The sequence below is a fragment of the Myxocyprinus asiaticus genome, chromosome 24, assembly GCF_019703515.2.
Source record: "Myxocyprinus asiaticus isolate MX2 ecotype Aquarium Trade chromosome 24, UBuf_Myxa_2, whole genome shotgun sequence".
NCBI classification, from domain to species: Eukaryota; Metazoa; Chordata; class Actinopteri; order Cypriniformes; family Catostomidae; genus Myxocyprinus; species Myxocyprinus asiaticus.
The window spans coordinates 19,723,686-19,743,329 of NC_059367.1; the positions used below are offsets into that span (position 1 = coordinate 19,723,686).

Genomic DNA, 19,644 nt, shown 5'->3' on the forward strand with positions numbered 1-19,644 from the left:
CTGACTTACTGTTTGTATTGAAGCTACTGAGGAGAGTCGATCAAAATGGATTACGTGTGTGAGCACAGAAAGTGTTTTTCACCAAGAGTTGATGGTGTGAGTCCACATCACCCCTTTACTACGTGAAAATGCTAGTGAGGTGTTTTTTCTGTCACTCTGTCACGGAGGTAACTTGGACCTGGCAGATCACATTCAGACAGATATGACACACTGCACTTTTTCATAATACAAGCATTTAATTGTTATATGTGTTATACGCTTAGCACACAAAAGCTACAAAAGACATGGATTTAACCACTGGAGTCTTATGGATTACATTTGTGCTGCCTCTTTGGAGCTTCAAAATTTTAACCCACCATTCACTTGCATTGTGTGGACATACAGAGCCAAAAACGTAATTTGTGTTCAGCAGAAGTAAGTCATACACATCTGGGATAGCACGAGGGTGTGTAAATAATGAGAAAATTTTAATTTTGGGGTAAACTGTTCCTTTAAAGGGTTTTGGACTATCCAAAATTAATACTTTGATATTATTAGCTCACCCTCATGCCGTTCCTAACCATAAGAGCTCGACAGTCCCTGGTCATGTATGCTTTCACTGTATAGAAAAGAACAGTGTAAACATTCTGCTAAACATCTCCTTTTGTGTTCCATGGAGGGAAAGAATGTCAGGTTTTGAATTAGGGTGAGTAAATTATAACACAATTTAAATTTTTTGGGTTAACTATCCTTTTAAGAGAAATCGAAAAAAAGTTTTGTGAAGTATGTTTTACCAATAGTGTGACTTCAATCTTTATTTTCTGCTTGTTTCAAAATGAATAATTACTGTGTGATTATGAAAAAAATGTATAGCTAAATACTGCTATAATACTGAAAGATAACACACTCAGTTTTGATCATTTTATTCATACCCTGAAATCTTCCAAATGGTAGAGATTGTAATGCATTGCCAAAAGCCTTGACAATCAAGGTTCCTCTAATGCTTTCTTGTCACCACAGAAAATGATAAATTAGACTTCAGTGAGTCTTTACTTCATTTACTCTGACAGGTTCAGTTTTTCTTTGACACACACATAGTTTTGCTTAAAGGCAAGAAAACCTCAATAACACCCCCCCCCCCCCATCACATGGCACTTTTCCACTGCACGTCATGGGTTCGACTCGGCTAGACTCTGCTCACTTTACTTTTCTGAGCTTACTTTTCCACTGCAGTTTAGTGCCGCCTCAACATGGGTGGGATTATAGGCTGATCGTAATAGTTGTGCCGCCTCTACTGCCGTGACATCATCTTAAATGCGACACAAACATTACTGACCATAAACAATAACATGACCGCTAGCTGTTTGGTACTAGCTCATTGTGCTGCATAACGCAGTTGTTGTTCCAGTAGCTGGTCAACTAAATAAAGTGAAGTTTTCAAGCAGAATATAGAGTTAATGTAACACAACGTACCATCCTCCATCGTGGACCCCAACAACGCTGTGGATGAGTCCAGGGCACTCTCCCTCCCATTGCTCGCCGGTCTATTGCCATAGATAGTGTCCATTTGGTCGAACCACTTCCACTTTCTTCTGTTTGAACCACTCCGGCTGCTGTGGTCCTTGATGATTCTGTAGTCACTTTTAAGTTTTTTTTAACTTTCCCCTACACTGATGGTAGGTCCTGTGGTAGCCGTGTGCAGCCAACATCTGAGACACTTCCTGAAAGACTCTTTCGTTTTGCGTCGTTTCGTTCGTCACTAATGAGAGAAACGTCTGCACCTCGTTTATTGACCACGGCATGGTTTTGTGCACCGCCATTTCTTTTTACAATTCGAAAGTCACGTGAACAAATGATACTGCTATCGCTGTTGCTAACTTTAAATCTAGCGGGTTGATGTCCCGTGTCGCAAATCCAGTGATGCTGGTAGTGACGATCCTCTCTGACCAATCAGTGATCTGCAGGATTTTGTACGACGTCACATTTAGTATCGGCTTGGCTCGCTTGGAACCTCGACCAAGGTGGTACTAAAAAAAGTGCCAGATACCAGGTACTATCCACAGTGGAAAACCCCCAAAAAGCGAGCAGAGTCGAGTCGAGTCGAGCTGTACCTTTCAGTGGAAAAGCCCCAACAGTAACAGACCTGCGTAGACACACTCAAGTGGAAGAGAGAAACTCAATGAAAGGACAAGAAATGCTTTCGTCCACTATGGTACCTCATCATTTTTGTCACTGTTTCTGACATCCTTTTCCTGTAATTGTGCACAAAGCTTCAGAATACTACCAAAAAACCCGTGTACTGCGCCTTGATGTCTGTACTGCATACATTCTATTACAACCCATTACTGGTGATCAGACGTTTCCATATTAACCATATTAATAATAATGGTTTCTGTAATAGGCAATACTGCACATTTTGTTAAATTTGGATTTCTCATTTGAGCAAAACATTTTATCTTTAATATTTCACAACATTTTTATAATTTGTATAATACTTTTTGTGAACTTAGGCAATATATTGACTGAAATCTTAACAATAAAGTCACAAGAGTCTTCTAGTAAACATCTGAAATGTTCTTCATGGCTGCTTCACAAAGCAAGATTTCCTGCTGTTATCCTCCTGCACTTTCTCTTTAAAATGATCTGACTCACTTTTCTGGTCTCTTGTACTCCTGTCTTTTTGAAGCAATGCTGTCTCATAATTCCAGTAAAGAGACACTTTTCAACCACAACAGTCTGTGGTAAACAAACCAAGACTTGACAGCATTAGACATCCAGCACATAGAATCCATTTGACCTCATCGGAGAGTGCTGAAACATCAGTCAAACGTTCTGTTCGAAAGGAGCTTCTGGAAGAGCAGCAGCCGCAATGTAATGGTTGATATCCAGTCTCTCGCTTGCATGATTATCAGGGGGAGGAGCTTCCTTGCAGCAGAAGTACTGCTTCCAGATCCTCTGGAACGCGGTACGAAACTTCTTGATGCGGAAAGCATAAACGATGGGGTTGACGGCAGAGTTGCCATGTGTGAGCAGAATGGCAATGTAAATGAGGAACATGGGCTTCTCACACCCTGGACAGAAGAGTGTGGTGCAGTTTAGGATGTGAAGAGGAAGCCAGCTGACAGCGAAAAGGAAAAGGACTAGAGCCAGAGACTTTGCCAGCTTTAGTTCTTTGTCATAATACTTGTTCGGTTCAGCGTGGCACATCACCTTCTTATTCAACTGCTTGTGGATCATGTAGAAGATCTCTGAGTAAATGATGACCATGAGAAGCAGAGGGGGCAGCACCCAACCAAAGAAGTTGAAGTAGACCATATACTCCATGCTGATGACGTTCTCGAACTGGCAGGTGATGATGAGGTTGGGACCTAGTGAACCGTTTTTATGTTGCAGGTTATTTAAATTATTCCAGCCCAGCATGGGAGTCAAGCCAACAATGAAGGCCACCGTCCAACACACAAATACTGCTATTCCAGCTCGTCTTGGAGTGACCAAGCGCTTATAACTGCAAGACAGAAGAAAAGCATGGAAGAAGGTTTTCATCGTGGGTCATTGATTTTAAATGACATTTTACTATATGGATTATTATTAAAACCATTGCAGCATCATTATATAAAGATACAGTTGAAGTCAGAAGTTTACATACACCTTAGCCAAATACATGTAAACTCAGTTTTTCAAAATTCCTGACATTTAATCGTAGAAAACATTCCTTGTCAATTGGGATGACTACTTTATTTTTTAAGAACGGGAAATGTCAGAATAATAATAGAGAGAATTATTTATTTCAGCTTTTATTTCTTTCATCACATTCCTAATGGGTCTTAAGTTTACATACACGGTTAGTATTTGGTAGCATTGTCACTTTTTGGGTAGCCTTCCACAAGCTTTTCACAATAAGTTTCTGGAATTTTGGCCCATTCCTCTAGACCGAACTGGTGTAACTGAGTCAGGTTTGTAGGCCTCTTTGCTCGCACACGCTTTTTCAATTCTGCCCACAAATTTTCAATCAGATTGAGGTCAGGGCTTTGAGATGGTCACTCCAATACCTTGACTTTGTTGTCCTTTGTTGCCCTTTGTTGTGGTGCACCAGTACCTCCTGGAGCAAAGCACCCCCACAACACGATGCTGCCACCCCCATGCTTCACAGTTGAGATGGTGTTCTTCAGCTTGCATCCTTTTTCCTCCAAACATAACAATGGTCACTATGGCCAAACAGTTAAATTTTTGTTTCATCAGACCAGAGGACATTTCTCCAAAAAGTAAGATCTTTGTCCCCATGTGCACATGCAAACTGTAGTCTGTTTTTTTTTTTTTTTATGGTGATTTTGGAGCAGTGATTTCTTCCTTGCTGTGCAGCCTTTCAGGTTATGTCGATATAGGACTAATTTTTACTATGGATATAAATACTTGTCTACCTATTTCCTCCAGCATCTTCACAAAGTGCTTTGCTTTGTTCTGGGATTGATTTAGAATTTATTTGTGGAGGTCCACAGTTTGACTGAAATGTTTCATAATTCCCATAGTTCCATTTATGTTATTCCATAGTTTTAATGACTTTACTATTATTCTAAAATGTGAAAAAAAAAAAAAATGATAATAAAGAATGAGTAAGTGTTTCAAAACTTTTGACCGGTAGTGTATATACATACATACTGTATGTATATATATATATATATATATATATATATATATATATATATATATACACTGGTGGCAAAGTTTGGAATAATGTACAGATTTTGCTTTTATGGAAAGAAATTGGTACTTTTATTCCCCAAAGTGGCATTCAACTTATCACAATGTATAGTCAGGACATTAATAATGTGAAAAATTACTATTACAATTTGAAAAAAACTTCTGAACTTCTTAAAATACTTCAAAGATTTCTCATACATAAATCCTCCACATGCAGCAATGACAGCTTTGCAGATCCTTGTTATTCTAGATGTCAGTTTGTCCAGATACTCAAGTGACATTTCACCCCACGCTTCCTGTAGCACTTGCCATAGATGTGGCTGTCTTGTCTGGCACTTCTCACACACCTTACAGTCTAGCTGATCCCACAAAAGCTCAATGGGGTTAAGATCCATAACACTCTTTTCCAAGTTATCTGTTGTCCAATGTCTGTGTTTCTTTGCCCACTCTAACCTTTTCTTTTTGTTTTTCTGTTTCAAAAGTGTCTTTTCTTTCCAATTCTTCCCATAAGGCCTGCACCCCTGAGCCTTCTCTTTACTGTTGTACATGAAACTGGTGTTGAGTGGGTAGAATTCAATGAAGCTGTCAGCTGAGGACATGTGAGGCATCTATTTCTCAAACTAGAGTCTCTGATGTACTTATCCTCTTGTTTAGTTGTACATCTGGCCTTACACATCTCTTTCTGTCCTTGTTAGAGCAAGTTGTCCTTTGTCTTTGAAGACTGTAGTGTACACCTTTGTATGAAATCTTCAGTTTTTTGGTAATTTTAAGCATTGTATAGCCTTCATTCCTTAAAACAATGATTAACTGATGAGTTTCTAGAGAAAGCTGTTTCTTTTTTGCCATTTTTCACCTAATATTGACCTTAAGACCTTAGGCTGTCAGATCAACTCTTTATTTGTTATGGAGGATGCACAAAAGCGAATGTCCATCTCCAAACCAAGGCTCTCTCACCGGATCGTTGATGCGATCGCCCTCACTTACGAATCACAGGGCGCGAATTACCCAGATGGTGTCAAAGTGCATTCAACCAGAGGCATGTCCTTACAGGACATATGTTTGGCAGTAGGATGGTCCTCACAAACACGTTCGCGATATTTTATAACCTGGATGCGGCATCCATCTCCTCACAAGTCCTCTCTGTATAGAGTGCTTTTTACATTCAAGCGGGTGAGCCCAAGCCATTATTACAGGTGGGCTACTGACTATAATCAACACAGCCACCTAATTATGCTGTTGAACTGCCCCTTTAAAAGTCATAAGCACTCCCATAAGAAATAAAACCTATTTTCCTTCAATGTTGTGTGAGGGTTAATAAACCATACTGTGTATATCTGTATGGTTCATATAGATCCCAGACTACATTCATTTCCATCTAGCATCTGCCATGTGGGACTATTCATATACACTATAATATGATTTATAAGTCATCGGCCTGTGACTCCTTATGGATATCTCTATTTAGTGTTATAACCCTGGGAGTGTAATGTCAAGTAGTGCGGCATGATGGTATATCTGAATCAAAAGGGTACATCTCCGGTTACACATGGATGGGGAAGAGGATGGGGACGTGGTTGTGTGTCAGTTTGTGGGAGAGAGGGAGTGGTGTGGCTCGTCAGGCTGGTTGGCGTAATTTCTAACAGCTGTTTCTTGTTACAGTGATAGCAGAGAGAGACCTCAAAGAGAGAGAGCGACACGAGAGTGTAGTGTGTTCCTGAGAATTTATGTTTGTTTACGTTTTGAGTGGAGTGCCCTTAGCATAAGAGTGTGCAACGGGACCAAAAATAAAGTCTGACCTGCACTGTTTCATTGTCTCCCGACTCCTCCTTTGTATGAACACTGAGATTATCACTACATGTAACCTCGGTTCCCTGAGATGAAGGGAACGAGACATTGCGAAAGCTGGCCACACTACTACTGTACTTCAGAGTTTCATAATACGAGTGACTCACTCTTGTCCCTCAGTCAGAAAATTCTGAAGAAATGGTGACTTAGCGCCCGCTTATATAGGCTAACTGCGTGCCTACAGGGGTGGGGTTTAGACACCATTGCCAATCAGAGGATGGCCATGATTGTATAAGGGTTTCAACAAGGTCATGTGAAGGACACTCCCCATAGTGCTTACAACAATGTCTCGTTCCCTTCATCTCAGAGAACCTAGGTTACATGTGTAACCGGAGACGTTTTCTGTGGCATTACATTATATATGTCCAAAATGTACCTTCATTAGCAATATGCTGTGTAGTGCATCTTAGGATGTAAAGATGGTTCCGCAGTAAGTTTTTTTATTTTTTATAAATAAAATGTTTAACGATAAATTGTTATTTCCACGTCATTATTCATACTCAGTGGTGGAAAGAGTACTGATTTTTTTTTTACTTAAGTAAAAGTACTGCTACTGAAGAAATAATTAACTTGAGTACAAGTACTAAGAAATATTATGACTCAAGTAAGAGTAAATAAGTAGTTTGCCGAAAAACTACTCAAGTAATTACAAGTTACTTTATGAAAATTATATTATATATAGTATATACGCTTCCATTTTTAGAACACAAAAACATTTTTGTTCTTGAAAGTAACGTATGCTACCTTTCACCAAGGATGCGTTAAATTGATCAAAAATACTGTCAAAATCATTAATTGCCAATATTATTATGGTTTGAAATAATTGTTTTAAGTGATATTTATTCCATTTATTATTTACCCGTGATGGCAAACTGTAGCACTTCTCAGTGGAAGGAGGAGGCGAGAAGCAGATTTCCTGGTTCAGGTAGGCGTTTTTATTTTCCTCACTGCAGCACATACACACTCTCAGGGCTTTACGTTGTTGGATAACACAGTCTAAAAAACATCCGCAAACTAGCTTACAAAATACACTCTTAACTTTGTAATAATAATAACTTTTGAGTTCACAGTCCGTGCCCAGGCTCTCTCTCTTGTCTAACTGCTGTGTGGCTCTATTTATGCCGCTCTCCCCGTGCTCACTGAAATTAGAGACAGGTGTTAGACATAATTTAACTCAGGTGTAAGCGCCCTTACCGCTGTCTCTCTCTCCGGAGAGATGCTTGACCATGCCCCCGCTGCCACATATCCCCACCGCCCGACTCAGGCCGGGGCGGCATCCGGCCTGCCTACCACTCCCCCCCCCATTCCTGGAAAGGAAATCGGCGACAGCCATCTGCGCTCCCGGTCTGTGGACCACCTTGAACTTAAACGGCTGAAGAGCCAGATACCAACGGGTGATCCGGGTATTGGTATCTTTCATGCGGTGGAGCCACTGGAGTGGGGCGTGATTGAAACAGAGGGTGAAGGCCTGCCCCAACAGGTAGTATCGGAGATTGAGGACCGCCCACTTGATGGCAAGACACTCCTTTTCCACGGTGCTGTACTTAGTTTCCCTCAACGAGAGCTTACGGCTAATGTACAGCACCGGGCGCTCCTCCCCCTCCACCACCTGCGAGAGCATGGCCCCCAGCCCCCTGTCTGAAGCATCTGTCTGTAAAACAAAAGGGAGAGAGAAGTCAGGTGAATGTAAAAGCGGCCCCCCGCAAAGTGCAGCTTTAACTTGCGTGAACGCCCGCTGACACTGCTCCGTCCATTGGACCAGGTCTGGAGCTCCCTTTTTAGTGAGATCAGTCAGCGGGCTGGTGACGTCCGAATAATTAGGTATGAACCTTCTATAATAGCCAGCCAGCCCCAGGAACTGTCTCACCCCCTTTTTGGTCTTGGATCTCGGGCAGGTCGCAGTCGCTGCTGTCTTGTCAATTTGGGGACACACCTGCCCGTGGCCCAAGTGGAACCCCAGATACCGTACCTCCACCCGTCCAATCGCGCACTTCTTCGGATTCGCTGTGAGTCCCGCTCGGCGCAGCGATCTCAGAACCGCCCTCAGATGTTGCATGTGCCGCTGCCAATCATTGCTGTAAATGATGATGTCATCTAAATAGGCAGCGGCGTAAGCTGAATGCGGCCTGAGGATTCGGTCCATGAGACGCTGAAACGTAGCCGGGGCCCCAAACAAACCGAACGGAAGTGTCACAAATTGGTGTAATCCAAACGGTGTGGAGAAGGCGGTTTTCTCACGGGAAATTGGTATCAAGGGGATCTGCCAATAACCCTTCGTCAAATCCAATGTCGAATAAAAACGAGCAGTGCCCAACCGATAGAGCAACTCATCAACGCGAGGCATTGGATACGCATCAAATTTAGACACCGCGTTGACTTTTCTATAATCCACACAGAATCGCACAGACCCGTCGCTCTTAGGCACTAGAACAACTGGGCTGGACCAATCGCTGTGGGATTCTTCTATTACCCCCATATCAAGCATCGCATCCAATTCTTCCCTAACAATTGTCTTCTTGTGTTCGGGTAATCAATAGGGGCGGCTACGTACCACGACCCCCGGCTCGGTCTCGATGTGGTGATGGATGAGGTTTGTACGTCCCGGTAGAGGGGAGAACACATCCGCAAACTCCTGTTGCAACCTAGCAACCTCCGTGAGTTGACTCGGTGAGAGGTGGTCTCCGCAAATGACCGGGGTGAACTGTTTATGTTTTGAACTCACCTCCGGTCCAAGCTCCGCCTTCTCGGGAACTACTGTAGCCAACGTCACGGGAACTGCCTCCCTCCACAATTTCAGGAGATTGAGGTGGTATATTTGACATGTGCCCCCTCTATCAGTTTGTTTAACCTCATAATCGAGATCTCCCACTCGTCGTGTGACCTCAAAGGGTCCTTGCCGCTTGGCGAGTAATTTAGAGCTCGATGTGGGAAGCAATACAAGCACTTTATCTCCCAATGCAAATTCCCTTAGCTGAGTTCCCCTGTCATACAGTCGGCGCTGTCGTTCTTGAGCTTGGAGCAAATTCTCCTGTGTTAGCTGCCCCAAAGTGTGGAGTTTTACTCTAAGATCAAGAACGTACTGAATTTCATTTTTACTGTTTGAAGGTCCCTCCTCCCAGGCCTCTCGCAAGACATCAAGCACACCGTGTGGGCGTCGCCCATACAGCAGCTCGAATGGGGAGAAGCCAGTGGAGGCTTGCGGGACCTCTCGTACTGCAAATAACAGGGTCGAGCCATTTATCCCAATTTCTGGCATCGTCGTGCACAAACTTACGAATCACGTTTTTGAGGGTTTTATTAAATCGTTCCACCAGGCCATCCGTTTGAGGATGGTATACGCTGGTGCGAATCGATTTAATATTTAACAACTCGTACAGTTCGCGTAGTGTCCGTGACATAAACGTTGTGCCCTGATCGGTGAGGATTTCTTTCGGAATCCCCACATGGGAGATTATTTTGAAGAGCGCCTCTGCAACACTGCGTGCTGAGATGTTGCGAAGAGGCACTGCTTCCGGATATCACGTTGCATAGTCCACTAGGACCAATACAAAGCGATGTCCACTTGCTGACCGTTCTAATGGCCCGATGAGGTCCATTCCAATTCTCTCAAAGGGGACCTCGATCAGAGGGAGAGGGCGCAATGGCGCTTTTGGGGTGGCCGGTGGGTTAACCAGCTGGCATTCGCGGCATGCCGCACACCACCTGCGGACATCGCCGCCAATGCCCGGCCAATAGAAACGGGCTATTAGATGGTTCAGTGTCTTCCTTTCTCCTAAGTGACCTGCCATGGGATTATAATGAGCCGCCTGGAATACCATTTCCCGACGGCTCCTTGGAATCAAAAGTTGGGTTGTATCCTCTTTGGTCCGAGTGTCCTGTGTCACTCTATACAACCTCTCATTTATAATTGCAAAATAGGGGTATGAAAGGGCGATGTCAGGCTGGAGTCATTGACCATCAATGACTCTCACTTGGTAAAAGGCGTGTTTGAGGGTTTCGTCTCACAACTGCTCCAAAGGGAAATCCCCCTCAGGGAATTCCCTGAGAAGGGGAGGGGTTGCAGCCTCTCCCCCTCTCTCGTCATTATGACGTGGAGCTGTCGAGGACGGCCCCGGCTCCGCATCCCCTGCCAGAGCATCGCACATTGCACATCTCCCTAAATTCATACAGGACCCATCCGCGCAAATTCCCTTTAATAAAGCTCTAAAGTCAGGCCAATCAGTCCCCAAAATCAGCGGATGGGTGAGGCAGGAACTAACCGCAGCCTCCACTCTATGCTTTTTCCCCCGGAATTTAATCGTCAGGGTCACCACCAGATGTGAATACCACCAGATTGTGAATATCCCCGTGTACACATTTCACCTTCACCATTTTAGTTGTGACCAATGCCTCGGGTTGAACCAAGCGTTGGTGGATAGTGGTTTGATTACACCCGGTGTCCACCAGCGCTTGGTGAGTACCCCCCTTGACACTTACTGGTATCCGGTATGCTCCGGCCCGGTCGGGGCAGCCTGTGGGAGGTCAGAGACCCGCACCACCGTCCCCAGCTCCATCAGAGGGCACTGATCTCGGAAGTGGCCCGAGTCTCTGCACCTCCAGCAGGCCGGCCCAGGCGCTATGCCCGCACTTGCATCAGCGGGCGCCCCCCCCTGAGGGGGAGAGCGGCGGGGCATTGGAATAGGGGAAGGTGTCGCCTCCCACACCCGGGGAACTGGTCTCAGTGGCTGAAGTCCTCCTCGTCTGCGTGGGGCAGGAACGGGACCTGGAGAGAGAACAGAACGAGAGGAGATAGGGGAGGGGAATGAGACAGAGGGAAGAGAGAGAGAGAGGGAGGGCTCTTCCGCCCTCAAGCTTCCTCCAGCGAAGCAGGGCGGTGGTACTGGACCCACTCCGCCGTCCCTTTTGGCAGTTGATGTACTAATTGCTCCAGTACCACCTGGTCGATGATCCCGTCGACGCCGCGGTCCCCCGCTAGCAACCATCTTCGGCAGGCGTCGCGGAGCCGTTGGCCGAAGGCAAACGGGCGGTCGGAGTTCTCCAACTTCAGGCTCCGGAAGAGCTGACAACTTTCTTCCGGACTCCGACCAACCCATTGCAGGATGGCTTTTTTTAAGTCTCCGTAGGCCAGGAGGCTCATCGCTGGTAGTTGTTGAGCCGCGAGTTGGGCTTCCCCGGACAGTAGCGGTATGAGTCGGGCCGCCCACTGGTCGAGCGGCCAGCCCCAGATCTCGCCGGTGCGTTCAAAGAGATCCAGGAACGCCTCTGGGTCGTCCGCTGCCCCCATCTTTTGTAACGCAGGTGGGGGTAATGGCGTGTGGGTGTCCGGGGTCGCGGCCGGGGATGCCTCCTGGCTGAGAAGGCTCCGGATCGCCTGTCAGTCCTCTGCTTGAGCGCGCATGAGCGCCACAAACCGGCGGTCTTGATCTTGCTGGAGCTCAAGCAGGGATTGCTGGTGGCTCCGATGTAGGCCAGCGAGGGCTTGGAGGATCTCCGCCAACTGGGAGGACTCTACGGGGCGACTTCCATCCATCTTCAACCAAACTTCAGTTCCCGGGTTTCGGCACCAGCGTAGCACTTCTCAGTGGAAGGAGGAGGCGAGAAGCAGATTTCCTGGTTCAGGTAGGCGTTTTTATTTTCCTCACTGCAGCACATACACACTCTCAGGGCTTTACGTAGTTGGATAACACAGTCTAAAAAACATCCACAAACTAGCTTACAAAATACACTCTCAACTTTGTAATAATAATAACTTTTGAGTTCACAGTCCATACCCAGGCTCTCTCTCTCGTCTAACTGCTGTGTGGCTCTATTTATGCCGCTCTCCCCGTGCTCACTGAAATTAGAGACAGGTGTTAGACATAATTTAACTCAGGTGTAAGCACCCTTACCGCTTTCTCTCACTCTCTGGAGAGATGCTTGACCATGCCCTCGCTGCCACACAAACATATAACTATTCCTTACAAAAGCATTTTAAAGTGCTAATTTGGTACTCAAGGAAATGTTCTTCTTTTTAGAACAATTGATAATGGTTGCGTTACCATGCGGAAATCACAATACAGTGGGGTTTTTTCCCCATTTGCTGAGGTATTGAGTTCTTACAAGTTGCTTTACACTTGCAAGTCAAATTATGGTTTTAAAAATTGGCAAAAAGAAACAAGTTTCTGCAGAAATTCTATTTTCTGCTAAAGGAAATTTATCCTCTATGATATTGCAGCAAATATCCAGATATGGAATGAGATTATTAAGCAAACTGTTATCAACTCCTACATGCCAACTGAATAAAATAAGGCAAAAATAAACATTTCACACAGTGTTTAGTGAGAGATATGATTTATTCAAACACTAAAAGTGGAAGTTCTGTATATGTATTATTGTATTACAGCTATAATAAAGTCTTAATTAAAATTATGGTTATTTAACATATTGAGATATTATTATTAAGTAAATTGTAGCATTTGGTTACGTAATGTTTTGTGATTTCTCATACCTTCTTTATATAACATCCATCCCTTGCACACTTTGGCCTCTAGCGGGTGAGGCAGGGCGGGTACAATACAGCACAGTAAGCGAAAGTGTTAAGCACTAGGACAGTTTATTTCGAACAAGAGGGACGAACGGTTACGGAATTTAACGCGGGAGAACAATACCAAACTGATGCGGATTGAAAGAAGGGACAGTCAGTCTGTGTGCGCGATGGTGCGAGGAACCGGACAGCGGGGGAAAAAATAATGTTCAGTGAAAAGTCAAAAGAATATTGTAATGTATGTAATTGTAACTATATCAGATATTATTAACAGAACATGGCAACTCGTTGTGTGGCCATTTTTTGCCCCCATATTTTGAATTTCGGGGGTATTTTTATCAATTTCGGTGGCATTTTTGCTCCGAGTCTCCATTAATTTCCGACACTATTGGCATTGTATCTTTCTAAAGTATTTGTTTTAGACATATAGTTGCAAGTAAACAAGATAAAAGAAGTTTGGAATAATGTACAGATTTTGTTCTTATGGAAAGAAATTGGTACTTTTATTCACCAAAGTGGCATTCAACTTATCACAATGTATAGTCAGGACATTAATAACGTGAAAAATTACTATTACAATTTAAAAAAAATTTTTTTTTAAAAATCAGAACTTCTTAAATTACTTCAAAGAGTTCGCAATAACTGCTTTGCAGATCCTTGGTATTCTAGCTGTCAGTTTATCCAGATACTCTGGTGACATTTCATCCCACACTTCCTGTAGCACTTGCCATAGATGTGGCTGTCTTGTCAGGAACTTCTCACGCACCTTACAGTCTAGCTGATCCCACAAATGCTCAATGTGGTTAAGATCCATAACACTCTTTTCCAATTATATCCTCTTATTTAGCTGAACATCTGGGCCTTCCACATCTCTTTTTGTCCTTGTTAGAGCAAGTTGTCCTTTGTCTTTGAAGACTTTAGTGTACACCTTTGTATGAAATCTTCAGTTTTTTGGCAATTTCAAGCATTGTATAGCCTTCATTCCTCAAAACAATGATTGACTGACAAGTTTCTAAAGAAAGCTATTTCTTTTTTGCCATTTTTGACCTAATATTGACCTTAAGACATGCCAGTCTATTGCATACTGTGGCAACTCAAAAACAAAGACAATGTTAAGCTTCATTTAATGAACCAAATAGCTTTCAGCAGTGTTTGATATAATGGCAAGTGTTTTTCTAGTCCCAAATTAGCAATTTAGCATGATTACTCAAGGTTAAGGTGTTGGAGGGATGGCTGCTGAAAATGTGGCCTGTCTAGATTTGATAAAAAAATGACTTTTTTCAAGTAGTGATGGTGCTGTTTTTTTACATCAGTAATGTCCTGACTATACATTGTGATCAGCTGAATGCCACTTTGTTGAATTAAAGTACCAATTTCCTTCTGAAACAGCAAAATCTGTATATTATTCCAATCTTTTGGCCATCAGTGTATGTCTTTGTGTTAATGTTTGACAGTTAAAACACTGCCTACCTTAAAAACAAATTAAGTTTGATCAGTGGTTAAACATGTTCAGACGGTTCCCTCGTACCTGAAGGAATGGCTCCTTTCTAGAATAAAATGAAAAATGCAGAAAATCACAGTATTACAGTTCTTGTATAGTGACAGGGCAGAAAGTCTTGGAGAAGCTAGAGAAGAGAGGACACCGGCGGCAGTTTATGAGAGCTGCTGTGCTTATGATGCTGTGCCCTGCAGGCTTCCGTAGTGCCGCGCACGGCATGTTTTAGTTTATAAACGGATTATTTATCGCTTATAACATTCTTCTTCCCAAATATTTAGAAATATTATGTATTTTTTTGTACTTTGTGGTGAAAAATAATTTTAGCGAAGTTGAATACTTCATTTTTAATCAACTCAAGTAAAAGTACTATTATTTGTTTATACTAAAAAAGTTGAAAAATGTGAAAAATTTACTCAAGTACTGTAACGAGAGTAGCTGTAATTCGTTACATTCCACTTTACATAATTCACTGTGTTTACCAACGCCCTAGCCTACTACTGTATGCTTCCACATCATAGCTAGAAGAAAAGTAGTGTTTGCTTATTGTTTCTATCATTAAATGTGCATTTTTCTGCTCTGAATAACTAAACTAAAATAGTATAGAAGTAGATGTCTGTGTCTGTCTGCACTTTATACAATAGAAGAGCCATAGGCATTATTAAACAGAGAAAAATCAAATAAATGCTTAAGGAATGGATAGGTTTTACTTGTGCTCTACAAACAGGGGAGAGTCCCCTGTTCACTGTGTAAAACACTTTGAGTGTAGTATCAGAAAAAGCGCTACATAAATGCAACATTCATTCATTCGTTCATTCTACAAAGCCATAGACCATCTTTTAATGATCAATAATTATAAAACAAACATTATAATAATTTAAACAAAAGCAGTGCATAATGAATAACTTAATAATTCAGCCATATTTTTTTAGTAATTTGTTTTCTAATTGTTTCTAAATCTTTCTTATTTCAATGAAAGTGGGTTCTTGGATCGACAATTCTGGATCAGAGTTCTCTTTCTAATCATCTTCTCTGTATAAAAGGCTTTCCACTTCAATAAAGTCACCCTTGCACAAATCTGACCATTCAAGCAGTGAGAAAGAAACAACCCAGAAGTAGCTATATGTTCCACACAAAAAGCATCTTTAAAATTGTAATGGCTTTTACATAGCTGAGAATATTTCATGCAACTCTTCTGGGGACAAAGAGTAACCTTTGCTCTCAAGTCTGAGAATATGAGGTAACTAGAACTTAAAAGCAGTAGGATGTTGGAGATTTTTTATTTTGTTTAATTTAATATCTTTAAAATATTTAAGCAGCACATTTTAGACAGTTCAAGGAATAATACAAAATGAGGAACTGCAGCATCAAAAGGGAATCAAAAAAGATAAAACTTTTAGATCCTTTGATATACTGCTTAAAGAGAAAATTCACCTAAAAATGAAAATTCTTTATAATTTACTCAACCAACCTCATGCCATCCCAGATGTGTAATTTTTTTATTTTATTTTGTATTTATTTATTTTTTTTTATTTTTAGAAGAATATCTCAGCTCTGTAGGCAATACAAGTTAATGGTGGCTAGAAAAAGAGCACATAATGGCACCATAAAAGTAAACCGTACTACTCCAGTGGTTTAATTCCTATCTTCAGAAGCGATATAATCAAATGATCAATATTTCTTTTGTTTATGGCGATTGGCATTATTCATGCATATTGCCACCTACTGGGCAGGGAGGAGAATTTATAGTAAAAAAAAAGGACATAATATTAATCTTTTCTCACCCACACCTATCATATCGCTTCTAAAGATATGGATTTAACAATTGGAGTCGTATGGATTACTTTTATGCTCCCTTTACATACTTTTTGGACCTTCACATTTCTGGCCACCATTCACTTGCATTGGATGGAACTTCAGAGCTGAAATATTCTTCTACAAATTTTTATTTGTGTTCAGCAGAAGAAAGAAAGTCATACACATCTGGGATGGCATGAGGGGGAGTAAATGATGAGAGAATTTTCATTTTTGGGTGAACTATCCCTTTAATGTTAGTGCCATTGTCTCAAGCCTGACAGTACATTTATGGCAAGCTTTGCAAATTGTGCAGGTATGGGTGTAAGCAATATGGAAATGCAAGAGTCATGTTATGTCATCACAGGCCATGTGCATGTTACATCCATCTGGCTGTATCCTCAAGTAACCTGTCCTCAAATAACTATCTTTACTCATAATTGAGCTTTACAGCATTTAGCAAATAAACAACATGCTGCTTTAGAGCAGTCTGGCCAACCATAGTGGCTAATATGAATAATAAACCGTAATCTGACTAATGAGTCAACAGAGATTGATGTTGATTAATTGATGGTAAAAAAAACTATATAAAAATATAGTCTATATAGGCCAATACACACGTGATTATGATTATAGAAGTTACATGCTGTATATCGTGTGTGTGTGTCACCATAATGTATAGTATAGTGGATTTAATAATTCTTTCAGCATTGGGTAATTCTGCACTTGAAGGAATTACAACTTTACCTGGTTGGGATCTTGACCCTAAGGTATCGGTCAATGGCTATAGCGAGCAAGGCAAGGATGGAACTCTGGGTCAAAACCAGCACAGTGCAAGCTACCAGCAGGCAGCTGTAGAAGTGAGTCTGAAGTCCGATACTTATAGTAATCGCCAAGGGTATGACCAGCGCTCCTACTGCGATGTCCGCGAGCGCCAAAGAAACAATGAAACAAAACGTAGTATCTCTCAGTGATCTGTTAATTTTGACTGCCCAGACCACCAACACGTTTCCTATGACCGATGATACGGCGATCACCACCTCCATACCCATGTAGAGGGCTTTGGCCGCGGAGAGGTCTTCGGGCATTCTTCCACTTATCGACGAGAATCGATAAGACGATGAATATCAACGCAACAATGGGGTTTCACGTGAAAGTGATGTGTAAATCTATTAACTGCAGTCCAGAGAAAAATCCTCCCATTAAAGCGACTGCCCCATCAAAAGATAGCTGTATTCCACAAATGTATATTTAGAGTTGGAAATTGACGAACACGAGAAGAATACATTTCACAAAAATACAAAAGTGACTAGCAATCCTCTGTTGTAAACATCGCACAGTTTCGCGCGTTCTCTTCTCCTGTTTGGTTGCTATAGTGCCTCTTACATACACGCTCGTGCAAGGCTCGTGCGCGCATCACTGATTCGTCCAGACGATATAATAAAAATAGAATTTCTTCGTTTGTCACCTACAACTCTTATGTAGTTCTTTGGATGTCCAGACAGTGGTAAAATAAACAATAGAACGCACCATATTTGTTGCTGGAAATGCGAAACAAGATATTGTCCAGCGCGCGGTGTCTCCTTTCCAACACTCTCGTGAGCTATGCGGTGCTCTAGAACAACTCTCGATGGGTAAAGCCCTTTGTCTCACCCATGCTCGCCCACCTACCGATTTAAAGCACTTTTGGGGCTAAATAAATCCAACTAACCCGTGTGGATTATCAGGTTCCCCGGCGCTACGAGAATGGCAAAAGGGTCGTTCCGGATTTCTTTGACAGAAGGAAAAAAGGCGAACCCCACCATCCCAGACACGGCGCTGTCAATTTTGGTTCCCTTCTTTATAATGAATGAACTGAGCGGCAACCTGCCTGTGCTACTTTATTTCGGAGACACCAGGGACTCTTTTTCCTCGTTACTGTATTCGTCTACAATCAAGGTGAATCTGAATATACTGGGCTATGACGCTCAAGATGACAGACCGTGCCCTAGTTTGTAGTGTAATATTAGTGCGCACCATAATAGATATTAGACACCATTGCCATCCCATTGCACCCATGAGAGTGGAGAGGATTTGGTAATGACAGTGCCTGGTGAACTGATCAGTGACTAATTTAAACACTGTATCGATGCCCTATAGAGGATTTGACATATCAGTAATATTACAAATATTGCAAGATTTCAACTAAACGAATGGTTTGTTAAAGGAATGGACTGTAATGTGTCAACTGAGGCACAAATAAAACTAACACAAGATCTAATTACCTTTAAAAAAAGAAGAAAAAAAAAGAAGAAAAAATGAAGTCAGTCCAGTGAAAGTGACCTTCAGTTAAGTGTTTGACACACTTTGCAAGGTCCTTGGTTTAAGTAAATTAAATATAAGTTAAAATAATACCCCAAGACAAGATTGTGGCTTATGTGTGTTGGCAATGGGGTACAGTGTTGTCATCTACCTATGGCTGTTGAAAATCTCTTTTAATCACAATGAAGTCTTTCTCTATCTGTCATGACCTGGCCAAAGCCCTCTCAGTGCTTTCAATCATGGTCATTCCAGCATTTGAGTGTGAGCTCAGAGACAAAGCACATGCCTCTCCAATAGATGCATGTATAGCATGATGTAGCATGTAAAAGATAATGGCTTGAGAAAGCTGGCTGCACCTCAATGCCTGTCTCATTTCCATAGTTTACATTTCTGGATGATCCATCAAGGGCTGTGTCATCTATACAATTCACACAGAATTCCGGCATTTGTTTTTTTTTTTTTTTTGGGGGGGGGGGGGGGGGGGATTTTTCCCCTTTTTCTCCCAATTTGGAATGCCCAATTCCCAATGCGCTCTAAGTCCTCGTGGTCGCATAGTGATTCGCCTCAGTCCGGGTGGCGGAAGATGAATCCCAGTTGCCTCCGCGTCTGAGACAATCAACCCGCGCATTTTATCACGTGGCTTGTTGAGCACGTTGCCACGGAGACATAGCACGTGTGGAGGCTTCACGCCATCCACCGTGGCAACCACGCTCAATTCACCATGCGCCCCACCGAGAACAAACCACATTATAGCAACCACGAGGTGGTTACCCCATGTGACTCTACCCTCCCTAGCAACCGGGCCAATTTGGTTGCTTAGGAGACCTGGCTGGAGTCACTCAGCACACCCTGGGATTCGAACTCCAAGGGTGGTAGCCAGTGTATTTTACCACTGAGCTACCCAGGCCCCCCTGGCATTCGTTTTCTTGAGATTCTAAGGCTTTTTGTAGTTTCTCATTTTGAAGATCAAGAGAATCTGTGGTAGAACCAGTACTATAGAACTTTCATT

The 19,644-nt window shown here is 42.5% G+C and overlaps 1 protein-coding gene across 1 annotated transcript; it reads right to left on the minus strand.

The window, feature by feature from the left end:
- Positions 1 to 258: 258 nt before the first annotated feature.
- Positions 259 to 18,364, minus strand: adora1b (adenosine A1 receptor b). Its single transcript, XM_051652484.1, has 2 exons — positions 17,082 to 18,364; positions 259 to 3,484 (listed from the first exon to the last, which is right to left on the minus strand). Exons 1-2 carry the CDS (start codon positions 17,420 to 17,422, stop codon positions 2,803 to 2,805), a joined length of 1,023 nt encoding a protein of 340 aa, XP_051508444.1. The 5' UTR covers positions 17,423 to 18,364; the 3' UTR covers positions 259 to 2,802.
- Positions 18,365 to 19,644: the final 1,280 nt, after the last annotated feature.